The 15356-nt window shown below is 47.6% G+C and overlaps 1 protein-coding gene across 1 annotated transcript; it reads left to right on the top strand.

The window, feature by feature from the left end:
• The first annotated feature begins 3280 nt into the window (after window positions 1–3280).
• IER5 (immediate early response 5) lies at window positions 3281–5504 on the top strand. Its single transcript, XM_021929927.2, has one exon. The coding sequence runs from the start codon at window positions 3571–3573 to the stop codon at window positions 4552–4554; it is 984 nt and encodes a 327-aa protein (XP_021785619.2). The 5' UTR covers window positions 3281–3570; the 3' UTR covers window positions 4555–5504.
• Window positions 5505–15356: the final 9852 nt, after the last annotated feature.

The raw sequence follows: 15356 nt of genomic DNA, 5'->3' as shown, positions 1-15356 counted from the left end.
ACAGAACCTCTGCCCTAGGCCCATGAGTAGCCCCCTTACTGGCCATGCAGCCCCTCTTGCAGGAGCCCTCCAAACCCCTAGCATTGTAAGGGCCTCCAGGACCCTGTTCTGATGGTTAGTGCCTGTGCTGCACCAGTTGTTATGTATTTTCACCATATCCTGGCTACAAATATGAGCTGGGTTCCTGCCTTCAATGAAGGCATAGTCTAGGAGGGGCACTGGGCATGACAGAAGAAAGTGATGAGGGCAATGATGAAGGAGTGTGCTGAGTACAGTGGTGGACGATGGAAAAGCTCAGCTCAGGTGGGTCAGAAAGGCTTCACGGAAGGCAAGAGGCTGGCGCTAGCAATAACCTGTCTGGGTGGGTGAGTGGGAGCATCCCAGATCATCACTAAAGCTCTTTTGTCTCTCAGTTTCTTCATTCTTTTTTCTCTCTTTTTTTTTTTTTTTTGAGACGGAGTCTTGCTCTGTTGCCCAGGCTGGAGTGCAATGACGTGATCTTGGCTCACTGCAACCTCTGCCTGCTGAGTTTAAGCAATTCCCCTGCCTCAGCCTCCCGAGTAGCTGGGACTACAGGCACGTACCACCATGCCTGGCTAATTTTTTTGTATTTTTAGGAGAGACGGGGTTTCACCATGCTGGCCAGGCTGGTCTTGAACTCCTAACCTCGTGATCTGCCCGCACTGGCCTCCCAAAGTGCTGGGATTACAGGTGTGAGCCACCACACCCTGCCAGTTTCTTCATTCTTGTTTCCTCTACCTAGTTCAGGTCTTCACAACCGTTTGCCTAAATTTCCACAAGAGCTTTATATGTGCTCTTCTATGCACCAACTGTTCTAGAATCTGTTCTGTGGTTCCCTTACTGAACAACCTTTAGTAAGGTCCCCATGGTCCTGTCTCCTCATCAAGGCACCCACAACCCACTAACTATCATGCAGCCTCGGCCTCTGCTTCTAGCCTTTCCCACTTGCTTTTGGGCATGCCCCCAGCGCAACTGCAAAATAAGATGTTCCCTTCACTGGACTCTGTTGCTCCTGCTGCTTGGAACTTGTGGATCCTACCTCAGGGGTTTTCAGCACCCTCTTCAGATACAACTTCTTCGGTGAAACTTTCTTCCATCTATGTTCCTTTCTTTCTCCCAGCCTCTTCTCCCACCCCAAGGTAGTATGTGGGGTAGTGTGTTCTGAGAACTAGCCTACATTGATAGCTTATTGTATGCCAGGTGCTGTTCTGTGAGCTTTGCATGTGCTACCTTGTTCTATCCTCACAAAAACGCTAAGAGGTAGGCACTATTATTATTATATTTATTTTTATGTTTTTTTATTCTACTTTTTGAGACAGAATCTCACTCTGTTGCCTAGGCTGGAGTACAACGGTGTGATCTCAGCTCACTGCATCCTCTGTCTCCTGGGTTCAAGCCATTCTCCTGCCTCAGCCTCCCGGGTAGCTGGGATTACAGGTACCTGCCACCATGCGAGGCTAATTACTGTATTTTTTTTTTTAGTAGAGACAGGGTTTCACCATATTGGCCAGGCTGGTCTTGAACTCCTGACCTCAAGTGATCCACCTGCCTTGGCCTTCCAAAGTGCTAGGATTACAGGAGTGAGTCACCACACCCAGCTGATTATTTTGTAATAAAAAAGACAGCAGCACAGAGAAGTGAAATAATTTTCCAGAGGCCATGCAGCAAGTGAACGGAGAAGCTGGGATTCCAAGCCAGGAAGCCGGCCTCCACAGCCTGTGCTCTTAGCCATTGCTTTATAGTGACTAACAACTTGCAAAGAAAAAGACAAGAGAAAAATTCTTGCATTATTACTTAATATATGCTACTTGGTTTCGTAATTTTTGTGTCATTATTTTATCTCTTTCTCTGCATGGGCTGAAAATTCCTAGAGGGGGGAGGAACTGGGTCTCAGAGCCTGCAGTCTCAGTTGCCATCAGTTGTGGGCACAGGTAATGCTACTGAGCCATCACATCCTCTGGAGATTGTCAATTGGTCATGATCAAGCCCACCCTTCACTGGTATTTTTCCTAAATAAATTCATTGCTTGGCCAATCCCTGGGGCAGGATCAGGCCCAGGGTTCCACATGGACTCCAAGAAAGCAGTGCTTAGTTTTCTCATTCAGTTTGTGGCTGAGAAGTTGTCATTTATCGTCTGTACAATAAAGCAGATGTGTATGTGACTTCCCCTTTTCAGCGGTGGAGACACTGAAGCGGCCTGAGGTTATTTACCCAGAGTCCTCAGGCAGGTCTGTGGTGGAGCTTCGGTGGAACTAACTGGAAGTGACTCCATGTTTCCAGTCCAGGACCCTGGGCAACCCTGTGGTAATTGTGCCCTGATATAAGGACCAGTAGATGGACTACATTGTTGACTGACCAGAAAATTCTGGAACTCCCTAGCGCTATATTTTTACCTTGACACAAAATGAAATTATGACATCATCATGGGAACACAAGACTTCTTTCTTTTTATTTTCAGACCTTGCTCGATTTTTCCAAGGGTTGACTGATCAGTCCTTGTAATGGAAAAATGGAAATGGGAAAAAAATCATTGTGGAGAACCTGTAACATCTTCCATTTAACCTATTTGATAACTGGCTTTGTTCCAGAATCTAGAGAACAAAGTGAAAGATGCCGGCTTTAGAGGACAACCAGTAACTTTGTATCTAGACACAATTCCTTGATAAGAAGCCAAGAACCTAGCCAAAAACTTTTAGAATCCCCTTTTTCTTTGGTGTTAGAACTGACAGCTGCTAAGAGTGTATGTGACTCTAGCGGGGAAAGCGGCTCATCCAAAAATAATGACAGCCAAATACTTTGCAGTAATACTATTTGTCATCCAGGGGTGTCCTCCGCCGCGTATAGCCACCATCTCTATTTTTGCCAGGGTTGAGGGGAATCGCTTACAGGTGTGGCGGGCCTGGAAATGGTGGCGTGGCCGGTTAGGGCGGAGTTGATCAGGAAAAGATCAGGACTTTATGGCAGAACAGAGTCCAACACCGTGCTCGGAAGAAAGTTCGAATATTTTGTTCGCTTTGGTTCCGGCAAGCCATCGCACAAGCCAGAATCTGTAACTCCAAACAGTAGCGCCCTCGAGCACGGTCCCCAGCACGGTCCCCAGCACAGTCCCCAACACGGTCCCCAACACTCACCATCGGCCTGGTCTGCGCCCGCAATCCGTCGCCCCCTTTAAGAGCTTGCTCCGCGGGACTAACGTTCGAACGGGCCTTGGCGCCCCTCCTCGGGCTCCGATTGGCCGTGCGCGGCGCACGAGGGCGCGCCGGCCAGCCCCGGAACGGTTGGCGGCCCTTCGTGATTGGCGGTCGAGGAGTCTATATAAGGCGCGGGGCGGCCGGGCTGCCCTGTTTAGCTACCGGACCCGAAACGGGGCAGTTTCCTGGTGTAGAGAGGTCTGCGGGGCAGTGAGCGCGCGTCACCGGAGTCATTTCTCTTCGGAGTCTTAGGTGATCAAGGGTGTGCCCAGGGGGCGGACTTGTTTGCGCCTCCCGTTCCCTCCCAGTTTCCGAACGTAACACCCCGGCGCCGACGGCCCTGTGCAGGGGAGGCAGGATGGAGTTCAAGCTGGAGGCTCACCGAATCGTCAGCATCTCCCTGGGCAAGATCTACAACTCGCGGGTCCAGCGCGGCGGCATCAAGCTGCATAAGAACCTCCTGGTCTCGCTGGTGCTGCGCAGCGCCCGCCAGGTCTACCTGAGCGACCCGTGCCCCGGCCTCTACCTGGCCGGTCCCGCTGGGATCCCGGCGCCGCCACCGCAGCAGCAGCCCGGGGAGCCGGCGGCCGGGCCACCCGCTGGCTGGGGAGAGCCGCCCCCGCCCGTCGCCCGTGCCTCTTGGCCGGAGACCGAGCCGCAACCGGAGCGCCCTTCCGTCTCACACGCGCCGCGGGTAGGGGACGAGGTGCCAGTGACCACGGTGACCGGAGTCGGGGACGTTCTTCAGGGCGGAGAGGCGGACGCGACGGAAGCTGCCTGGAGCCGCGTGGAGCGGCCGCGCCAGGCGGCGGCCGGAGAAGCCGAGGGTCCCGCCGGAGGCTGGGGCGTCTTCCCCGAGGGATCGCTTGCCGCGCGCCGCCCCTGCGGCTGCCCCCTAGGCGGGGAGGACCCGCCGGGTACACCGGCCGCGACCCCCCGCACTGCCTGCTGCTGCGCGCCGCGACCAGCCGAGGACGAGCCCCCCGCGCCGCCCGCGGTGTGCCCCAGGAAGCGCGGCGCGGCGGGGGTGGGCGGCGGCCCAGCGGGCTGCCCGGCGCCCGGCTCGACCCCGCTCAAGAAGCCCCGCCGGAACTTAGAGCAGCCGCCGAGTGGAGGAGAGGACGACGACGCGGAGGAGATGGAGACCGGGAACGTGGCTAACCTCATCAGCATCTTCGGTTCCAGTTTCTCGGGACTCCTACGGAAAAGCCCCGGGGGCGGCAGGGAGGAAGAGGAGGGAGAGGAGAGCGGCCCGGAAGCCGCCGAGCCCGGGCAGATCTGCTGCGATAAGCCGGTGCTGAGAGACATGAACCCCTGGAGCACAGCCATCGTGGCCTTCTGAGCCCTTGGCCCCCGTGCGGGGAGGAGGTTGAGCAGCGGGCGTCCTCGAAGTGAGGGCCGGGCCCTTGCCGGCTGCGAGGACGCCCAGAGACCGCGGCCGCTGAGCGCGTTGGGCAGACTGGTTGCCGCTGGGCATCACAAACTGCCCCCGGGCGCATCTGGCTTTTCTGGAGACCTGGGAGCTTGAGGCTCATTGGAAGAGGACGATCTTTAACTTTTTGTGTTTGTGTATGTCTGTGTATGTAAGTTTGTCTTGTGGCATTAAGACTATTTCGTTCTGGAATGCACCACTCCTTCCCCAGGGCTTAAGAGATTGGGGGCAGACAGGGACTTTCCTCTGCCGGCTGCGTGGAGAAGGAAGCGGCTAAAAGGTTTGGGCCGGGGAGTTCCCCATTCGTTCTCCGGGGAGGGAGGGACTTTACACCCACCCCTCACCGGAAAGCTAGACCCGCTTCAGTGCCAGGAGTGGCGTTTCCGCACAGGATTTCCTAAGACGAGAGGGATTTAGCCAGCAGCACAGACTTGGATTCCTTCTGTCCCTCCCCACCTTTCTCTCCCAATGAAGAAACGTTTATATCCTGTGATTACTCTAGGAAAGGGGCATATTAACCGTCCTTTGCTTCCCCGCAGGGGAGAAAAAGCTTGAACTTCACAGAAGAGTTCAAGCTTGGAAATAATGGAGTTTATAGAGAAAAGATATATTTTTAAAAGCTCTAGGTCAGAACTACTACACAGTGCTTTTAAAAAGTGTTTAATGAAAGTTTACAGACAGAAGCCCGAAGTGGAAAGACCTTATGGTTTTGTAGATATGGTGACTCCAGTCTTTGTTATATAAAGGTTGGGGGAGCTGATAAGGTTTTTGTACAGTATTTTCTCCTTCGTTGTATTGATTTTTGTATAAAAATGTAACTTCTACGTGTCTAACACGTATTAAATATTTTGAAGCAACGTAACTGCCTGCTTGTCTGCAATAACCTGCCTGGGTTGGGAGGGAAGTGGGAGGAGGGAAACCAGGGCCTGGGCTAGAAAATTGAAGGTGTGGTTCTTAATATCAGTCATTCGCAGACTGAGAACATTGTTTACTGACTCCACTAAGTATCAAGAGAGACAGGTTTAATTTTTCCTCCTAGATCAGAGGAATGCTATTAGATACTAATATCAGCGACCTGCCAGGTTCTTGAAACCTACTGCTACAACTGGCTTTTCTAAGGTCAGTTTAGACCAATTTGTCACCCAATATGTGGGTGTATATTAGTAAGTAATTTAACCATCAGCTTTTGAAGCCCTGCTTATCTGCAAAAATGTTTTTCAGCAAAACTTTGTTTCCTGTTAAGCTATTAATATGGGTCATCTTTTAGCTTTGTAATTGAAAAAAAAAATGTTTAGATAGTAGTTTACCTTAAAAACCCATTCTAACTGACATAGGAAGATGAAAGAGACTGACTTGTCCAAATTGTCAGGTCCACCTCTGCATTACAGTGGATGTCAGGATGTAAATTTTCCATTTTTCTCTTATATCTAGAAAGTAAATGTATTGGTGAGAGGAAAATTGCTTGCATCAAACCAGATAAGGAAGGAGGGCTGGGCAAATTTAATTCTCGTTTAGCAAAACTTCCTGATTTGTTTTGTTACTCAAATGGTGACATCAGTGTTTGGTCATGGTAGACACTTAGATGATGATAGCCAAAACATGCATCGATTTTACTAAAATCACTGCCATTAAGAGCTGTCTCTTCATGTTCAGTGTTTGAAAGGTATTCAATAATCTATTTCAGAAGCAAATCAATTAGGGAATAGTGTTTAAAATACGGTACAGTTGCCAGGACTTTAAAAGGTGGTGCTGGTTTCTAACAACTTAAGAGTATATAGGGTGTTTAAAAGATGGGAGAGATTGAAGAAAGAGACAAAGGTTTAAAGGTCATAGCCTTCGAGTATAAGAGGCATATGAATGGTGTCTTGGCCTTAACTCCCAATTATATGAACTTCTGTTTTAGCTGAATAGGCCTTAATATTTCAGCAAATCTATTAGTGGTTCCTTAAGCATAGGGAACTTTCTACTTTACGCTCTGTTGCCATTATAATGTATTTATAGAACTAAACATTCTCAAATTAGGGTCTTGTTAAATTGACTTTTTCTTTCAGACAGTAGCTACTTAAATTCTGTTACAGCTACAAAAGATCCATCAAGTGCTGACTGCTTAAACTGAAGAAGGTGTCCAGGGCCTTAATTCTGCAAACATTTACGGTTGCTAGAAAGTATGATGCTTGAACAGCGATCTCAGTGTATTTTATGTTTGAAAGGGGGTAACATTTGGTGTGTTTAAGAGAGCTGATGTGTTTTGGAAGAGACAAAAGTTGATCCTTGGTTTCACATTAAGATGAACCTGGGTCCATGTGTCTGCTTAAAGAATGTAAATTGGCATACTTGATAGGAGGATAAAGCTTTGTAGGAATTAGAAAAGATCATTCTCTTTTTTTGTTGCAGAAGCAGTATAGTGTAGTAGTTAGAGCATGGGCCCTGGAGCCAGGCCGCTTGGCGTCTTCCTTCCTTCATTTATTTATTTATTTATTTTACTATAAAAAGTAAATAAAAAGTGAGCTATGTTGGCTGGGTTTGTCTTGAACTCCTGCCCTCAAGCAATCCTCCTGCCTCAGCCTCCCAAAGTGCTGGGATTACAGGCATGAGCCACCACAACCTGGCCTGCTTGCGTTTTTGGCTCTGCCACTTAGCTGTGGGACCTTGGACAAGTTACTTCATCTCTCTGTGCCTCAGGTTTTTCCAATGTAAAATTGGGATAATTGGATCTATCTCATAGGGTTGTGAAAATTAATGAGTTAATGCTCTTAGAAGAGTACCTCATGTAATAAGCACTCAACTGTTAATTATTATTAATGTAGAAGTTAATTCTGTGTATAAATCAGATATACTGTGGTCAAAGATTTGTGTGTATTTGGAAGAAAGGAGGAGAATGCAGAATCAAGTGGTCCTATCTGTGAATGCTGGGTTCTTTTATTCCTCTTTTTCTCTGGGCACCTGGCAGTCAGGAAGCTTTGTTCTACCAACATAGTTTTGTTGCTGTGAATGTCTCACACCAACCGGGTGATTTTTCCAATTGTATCAAACAACTCTTTTCAGGGAGGAGTAAGCTGGAGTGAAAACAGGCAAGGAGCAAAGTTCTTGTTGACATACAGATGCTTTCTGTGGATGAGTAAAGATAAAAGTAGCCCATAAAGTTATTTTTAGCTTGAATTACTTGGGCATGGAATGTTTAAACCATACTTATTGATAGGTCCTGGACAAGAGCCTTCGCAATGCCAACCTAGGGCTACCACACAACCAAATCAGATGCAGTGTGACTAGAAACAATGCCATGGTTTTATAGTACCTAACCACTTCTTGACCACTCTGGGAGGGACCTAGTCTCTTGATCAAATTAACCTTAGCTCTGGGGTGTAAAAAAATCCTTCTGACTGCTGCGTAAAAGCCAGATGTTTAAAGTGCTTTCCAACAAGTACTCCAAGAAGATCACATTAATAGAGAATAAAGGTCGGGTGCAGTGGCTCACACCTGTAATCCCAGCACTTTGGGAGGCCGAGGCGGGTGGATCACCTGAGGTCAGGAGTTTGAGACCAGCCTGGCCAACATGGTGAAACCCCATCTCTACTAAAAATATAAAAATTAGCTGGGTGTGGTGGTGGGAAAAAAGGGCATAAAGGGATAAATGTTAGTAATGTACTTATTTTTTTTGAGACGGAGTCTCGCTGTGTCACCCAGGCTAGAGTGCAGTGGTGCGATCTCAGCTCACCGCCTCCCTGGTTCAAGCGATTCTTCTGCTTCAGCCTCCTGAATAGCTGGGATTACAGGCACCCGCCACCATACCCGGCTAACTTCTGTATTTTTAGTAGAGATGGGGTTTCACCATGTTGGCCAGGCTGGTCTCAAACTCCTGACCTCAGGTGATCCACCTGCCTTGGCCTCCCAAAGTGCTGGGATTACAGGCGTGAGCCACCACCCCCGGCCCAGTATGTACTTCTCAACCATGTCATTTTAACCCTGTCTTCCCTTTTGGAAACCAATATTTGTTCTTGGCGATGGGAACTAATGATGGAAACCCTTAATTGCTCCTCCAAAATGACTGGGTTTTCTTTATGGCACCAAATAACCTTTCCATTCCTTCTACTCATCACTGATTGGATTTGGGAGTGTGAAGTGAGAGGAAATGGGTCATTTGACAACTTTGGTGGAAAGCGTCTCAGAATAAAGATGTAGGAAATATTGGGAATGAAATTAATAATTATAAAACTGTTCCATCTTATCACTGGGTTAGTCTGAGTTTCTCTTACTGCAACTTACTAGGCATGATAACCTAGCCTCAGATCTTGTGTGATGGGGTCGACAGGCTAATCCCACTGTGATATGGCGTTTGATGGACATTTATTTCCTTGTACTTTTTTTAAAAAAAGTAGAGTTAGTTCAGTTCACTGAATAACCAAAGGATTTCTGATCTCTTGCCCTAAATATTTTATTCTTGTCCTGTTTGTGAATTTTTTATTCTTCTAGACTTCCTTTTATCCCAGCAGTCCCTGAAAAAAGACAGGAATGAAAAGAAACGCTGATCCAACCTTTCCGTGACTATGAAAGAGGCCATTACTATGAGGTGCAGTGCTCCGGTGGGGAGGGAGGCCTGCTTCCCAGGATTCCTGGCACTCTTTCCAGTAATGAGCAGTTTGTCTCTCAGCCTTTGAACCATTGTTCAAATTTAAAATTCAACCCAGTGGAAAGTCTTGGGAGGAAAAACATAGAAGGAGAGTTGATGTTAGGAGTCACTGTGATCTTAACGCATGCCCTTGGAGTTTTTCAGTAATAATTCTTAAGGGTATGATAGAGAACAAATGTGGAAGAGCAGAAAGTGTGAAAGGATACGCACATCTAGCTGAATGCCTCCTTCCTGATTCAAATACAGTTTTTCCCAATGCCTGCTACCACTGCTCCCTCCCCCAGTAGGAATGGGGGTTTTAAAATAAAATCTCTCTCTAGCAATTGCTCTCTCCCAGAGGAATACAGCCCAAAGCGTCTTTGCTGGACTACTGCCTGGGGTTTATCTCAGACCTCTGGAATCCTTCAGGCAGGGAAGGAGAAACCTCCAGGGACTGCATTCCCGAAAGGGCCTCTTCTCTCTCCTCTCCAGACCAGCAGGAGCCTCTATTACCGCATGCTGCCCACTTATGGGCAGGTGAGATAGAGTATTGGCTATCCGCTTTTGCAAGCTGCAGGAAGAAGGGCTGGTACCCAGCACTGCCACTGAGCATCTCTAGTAGATGATTCTTTTAGGGGACTGGCTTAGAGCTGACCTGGTGTATTATATTAGTTCGTTTTCACACCGCTATAAAGAAATACCCGAGACTGGGTAATTGATAAAGAAAAGAGGTTTAATTGGCTCACAGTTCTGCATGTCTGAGGAAGCCTCGGGAAACTTAACAATCATGGCGGAAGGGGAAGCAGGCACGTGTGAGCGCAGTAAAAACTACCATTTATAAAACTCATGGGAACAGCATGGGGGAACCACCCCATAATCCAATCACTTATTTGGGTGGGGACATAGAGGCAAACCATGTCATCTGGGATATTTGCGGTAAATCTACTTTTTATGTAACAAAGTTTTCTGGGACCCGGTCACAAGAAGCCTCTAGGCCTGTGCGATAAGCCATATCCCTAACTTACAGGATGGTGAGACAGCTGCCCCCTTTCCGTCCATTTAGCACCAACGCAGCCCTGGTCCCAGCCCTCTGCTTTTTCCCTATGGAATGGGGCCTCTGCAAGGTTGCCCCAGCCCAATCATTCCACCAGATGCCAAGACAAGGCTCCTTTCAGTTTTCCTAGAATTCAGGGATGTGCAGAAAGCCATGTGTTCCCACCTGCTTGTTCTAAACCCCTTCCACCTCTCAAGTCTTGGGGCAGAGCAGCTGTTGGAAACTTGCATGGTGTGAGGTAAGAGAAAAACCATTTTGTTCCTCTGTGCAAACACGGACGTTGTCTCTGAAGTGTAGGATTTCCTTTGGTACTCCCCACACTTGATCCTCTTCCAGAATCCAAGATACCATCCGTGAGTTTTTCTCTCTGTTGATCCACATCTGGTTCGTTCTTTCTAGCCAGTCACAGGATCTGCCTGTCTTCTGTGGCATAGATACTTCCTTCAGTGCTGTAGCTGTTTTGTCTTTCCATTTCTGTCTGTCTGGGTCTTTCCCTGTCTCCCCTCCCTCCACCCTCTCCTGAGGATGCTCGTGTTCATTATTTTCCTCGGAAAGAGTCTGACTGCTAAGGAGAGAACTGTGATTGGGAATGCTACAGCCTGCTAAGAAGGAGCAAAGATTTGGATTTCCTGACCACGAGACTTGCAAAGAATCTCCAGAGACTCTGGGCCCTGGAGATCAAGCCACAGCTGTGTTAGCTGGAAATCATCCTCTCACTGTGTCTCACCAGACCGCCAATTCCATCATAATAGCAGGGGGTGGGTAGGGGAGTATACATCCTAGAAACAGGAGCAGCAGCTGAAACCCAACTTGGCTTGTGGCCAGATGCAGGAAAGGAGAGGCAAAGCAAGGGGAGCTCGAACGTGGGCTACACAGCATTTCCGCTCTCCACCCCAACTTTTTTTTTTTTTTGCTGGAACTGCGTGTGCTGCTTTCTAGAACAGATAATGAATCACAGAGCTGCTCAGATGGAGAAATCCAAAAGTGCCTCTTTGCCTTATCTCCCCCTTCTAGGCTTTGATTGATTAATAGAGACTTTTTACAGAGTCACTAAAGTGGGAGTGGGGAGTCCTCATAACCCCCTGGGGTCGTGCAGCAGAGGTGGCCAGCGGGAAGTGAGTTACAGGGTTGTGACGTGATGTGGGGAGGTGGAGGAGGAACTGCCACTCAGTCAAGTTCTGCTCAAGGTCTGCTATGGGCTGAGTGAATTTAGGGCAGGAGCACCACACCCACTTTTTTCTCCTTGGCTTTTCTTAAACTGCATCACAACCTCCTGTTTTCTTCAGACAATTCCAAGTTTTATTTTTGGTTTGGAAAAGGGTGAAAGTGCCTTGGCATCTGCATTTATCAGCTAGCACTCTGTGTGACCTACTTAAGAGACTGCGTAGTGACTTTTCTTTTTAGGGCCATGGGAGAAATCCCTAAAAGCAAAGATTCAGTGTCAGAAGCTGAAGTTGAGGTATATGGGATGCTCTGCTTGGGGGATTATTGTTCCATAGTTCCTGCGGGTTTCTCCCAGCACCCCCCTCCCTCTTCAGAATGCATTTGGAAAGGCGCTCCTAGCCTGCACTGCAGAGAGCAGCTGTAAAGATGCGGTGTGGGGGCGATTCTGGTGCGTGGGCTGGCCCAGCTGTCTGCTTCCCAACCTTTCAGTCACCTCAGCATCAGGCATCTGGCTGCCTAACATGGAGCTGGCAGCTTGCTAAGGCTCCTGAATGCCCTCAGGAGATGAAGCGGGGAGTCTCTTACTTTATCAGGCAGAAAAGACTAAATGAAGTCCAGAGAGTGAGCAGCAGGTCATCATGAATGATCAAGTGAGGACCCAAGCAGAGGCACTGTTAGAATCAGCCCTGGACTGACTCCTTGAGACCTCTCTGGGCAAAGGACTGTGGTCTTTAACTCTGAACATGTGACTCACAATTTGGAAAGTCATTCATCTTTCTTGGTTTCTATTTACAGTTTTGAAATAAAGTATCCACTTGCCTCACAATTGTGATTAGAAGATAAATGAGTGTTTGTAAAGCAAAGCTAAAAGATACAAACAACTCAGTCCTGGATCCCATCAATTAAGCATTGACAGGAACACCCAGAAGAAACTCATGAATAGGGAATACAAAAATGCAGACAACAGGATCCTGGCCCTCACAGCCATTACATTCCAGTTGAGATGCAAAACATCACAGAAACCCCCCCACCCCGAAACTTGATAGTGCGTTAAGTGTGGGCTAGTCGCTTGCTTCTCAAAGTATGGTCCAAGGACCATGGGTATTGTCTGGGAGCTTACTAGAAAAGAAGAGAATCTCAGGCCCCACTTCAGACCTACTGAATCTGCAGTTCAACAAGATCCCCAGGTGATCAATATGCACATTAAAGTTTAAAGAGCAGGTATTTCCACTGATCTCAGAATCAAGCGTGAATTTCTCAGCTTTAGGTCACTCAAGGTCTAGCTGTGTCTTGTTATTTCTTCTCTCACATCCTGCCTCCAGCTATACGAACTATCTGCAGTTTAGGTAGCTTTTCTGCAGGCTTCTGGGCCTCTTCACGTGCTGCTTCCTAGAGAGGCGTGGTCAAGTTTACAGTTTAACTGTGAGAATAAAGAAACTACCGGGAAGGAAAAAGGGCAGAAAGCTAAGACCTAGTGATATGGAAGCCTAAAGGTAGGGACTGGAATAGGAAGAGGGCGCTGTTAAAAGGAACAGTTTGCAGAGAGGTAGGAGTAGAGCCTCGCTGCTGTGAAGGGAGGTGGGGCAAAGAAAATGTCCTTGAACTAAGATTGTCATTAGTGAATTATTATTATTATGTTTTGAGACAGGGTCTTGCTGTGTCTCCCAGGCTGCAGTGCAGTGTAAGGATCACAGCTCACTGCAGCCTCAGCCTCCCAAAGTAGCTGGGACTACAGGAGCGCACCACCATGCCAACTAATGTTTATATTTTTTGTAGAGATGAGGTTTCACCATGTTGCCCAGGTTGGTCTCGAACTCCTGGCCTCAAAGGATCTTCCTGCCCTCAGACTCTCAAACTACTGGGATTATAGGTGTGAGCCACTGTGCCCAGCCACATTTTTTTTTTTTTCTTTTAGAGACAGGATCTTTGTTGCCCAGGCTGGAGTGCAGTGGTGCAATCATAGCTTACTGCAGCCTTGAACTCCTTGGCCAAAGTGATCCTCCTGCCTCAGCCTCCAGAGTAGCTGGAACTACATGCACACGCCTCTAAGCTCAACTAAGTTTTCATTGGTGAATTTTGAGAGAGGTTCTGTAGAAGATGGGAGAGAAAACTAGATTATAAGTGAGTGGAAAGATGTGGGGGCCCTGGCTGTAGCTCCTTCCCCAAGAAATTTAGCATAAAGGCAGAAAAGAACCAGGTGACAGCTAGAAAGGATCTGGGGTCAATTGGAAGGGCCTGCACATGTCTTAAGGCAGAATTAGTGGGTGCAGAAACAGCTAGACTGAGGGTGAATGGGATTTGAATATATAAACTCCTAAATATGAGTCTCTTATCAGGAGGAATAAACACTTTCTTTTCCTTCTCCTGTCAAATAAAAGGAGACAAGAGACACTAATAAATCACTCCAGGGACCTTGTTAGTATCAGCAGTCTGCATTCCGCTCCTCACTCCCAGCTCACGAAGACCCTTGCAGCTGAAACTCCAGCATACCAGTTGGCAAGGTAACAAACTGCTAAGGGATCCTGGAGAATAAAAGGATCACTCCCGAAACCCTAGTGCCGCCAGCTACTAATCTAAAGATAGAGATTTCTGATGCTTCATCCCCTTTATAGATTAGGAGTTTAAAACATACTGGAATGCAAACATGTGCTATGAGGAAAGCAGGATTTGTCATTCTTGCCAGCAGAAAACACACATGCACACACGTGCACACACACACTTGTAATCTGTTCTCATTTGGAAAGCCAGTTATGAATGAGCATGGTTTCCTGGGTAAAAAATTTTCTCTTCCTTCCCTCCCCACCAAGTCTGACCTCATCTGTCATTTTCAGTGTTATGGAGGATTAGTCTGAGACTGAAAACAGGTTGAGACATGTCCAACAAAGAGGCTCCAGATACTGAGAGAGGAGGGAGGGAAGTCAAGCAGTTTGAGGTCTCTTAAGGCAACTGACAAGAGGATCAGGAGAAGAAAGTAGGAGTAAGAGAGGAGAGTGGATTGGATGGATAGGGAAGGCAAGAGGGACAGATGTCTGTGATGATTTAAAGAGAAACACGATTAAAATAAATTCAGAGTCAGAAAACAGGAACAATGTGAGAAGCAGGAAAAGGTAATGGACTGAGAACTGCAGTGTATTTGATAAAACATAGCCTCATCCAGATGGAGAAACAGCATCATCCCCCAGCAAACTCCTCTGGAACGTGGGGGTGAGGGGGAATGCAAAAGAATTAATAGCTCCACTTGGTAGCGGGATCCTTTCATGCTAAAGGCGTGAAAGTGATTTACAAACCAGCATCATTACAGGACCTTTGTCACAGTTTGCTGAAAAGATAAGGTGAGGCTCTAACTTGTTAGTCTTTGCATGCCTAGACCACCCAGAGACAAAACTCAACCCAGAGCTCAAAATTCCTCCAGTCTGTTTGCTCTCTGTCCTAATTAGATGAAGCTATTTCTAAAAACAAACATCATCTCCTCTCACAGATTCCCTCGCCCCACTGCTATCTGCATTTAGTGCCTTCTCCTGACTTGTCTGATTCTTCCACTCGCATTCCTTCTCAGGTACCAGGGTTGCAACTCTTGGCCTCACCCCCCACCTCCACTCCCCATCCCCCATCCCTCTTACCAACACATCTAAACACTCGTTAAGCTCACAGCATTATCTTCACAATGTAGTTCATTTCTATTCCTGCTTTCTAGTTCCCACTGGTACCATCTTCGTTCTTCAAACACTTCTTACTTCAGTCTGTTCTCTTCGCCTCAATAGCCCCCCTCACCCCCACCCCAGCGCTACCTTATAACTAATGGATTACTCATCTGACAGTACCGTTTTGGTGATATTATCAGTCTGACTCAAAAGCCTCTAATAACTTCCCATATTCTCTATGAACTCC

Source organism: Papio anubis, chromosome 1 (assembly GCF_008728515.1).
Source record: "Papio anubis isolate 15944 chromosome 1, Panubis1.0, whole genome shotgun sequence".
Taxonomy (NCBI): Eukaryota; Metazoa; Chordata; class Mammalia; order Primates; family Cercopithecidae; genus Papio; species Papio anubis.
This window is presented reverse-complemented; position numbering and strand designations above follow the sequence as displayed.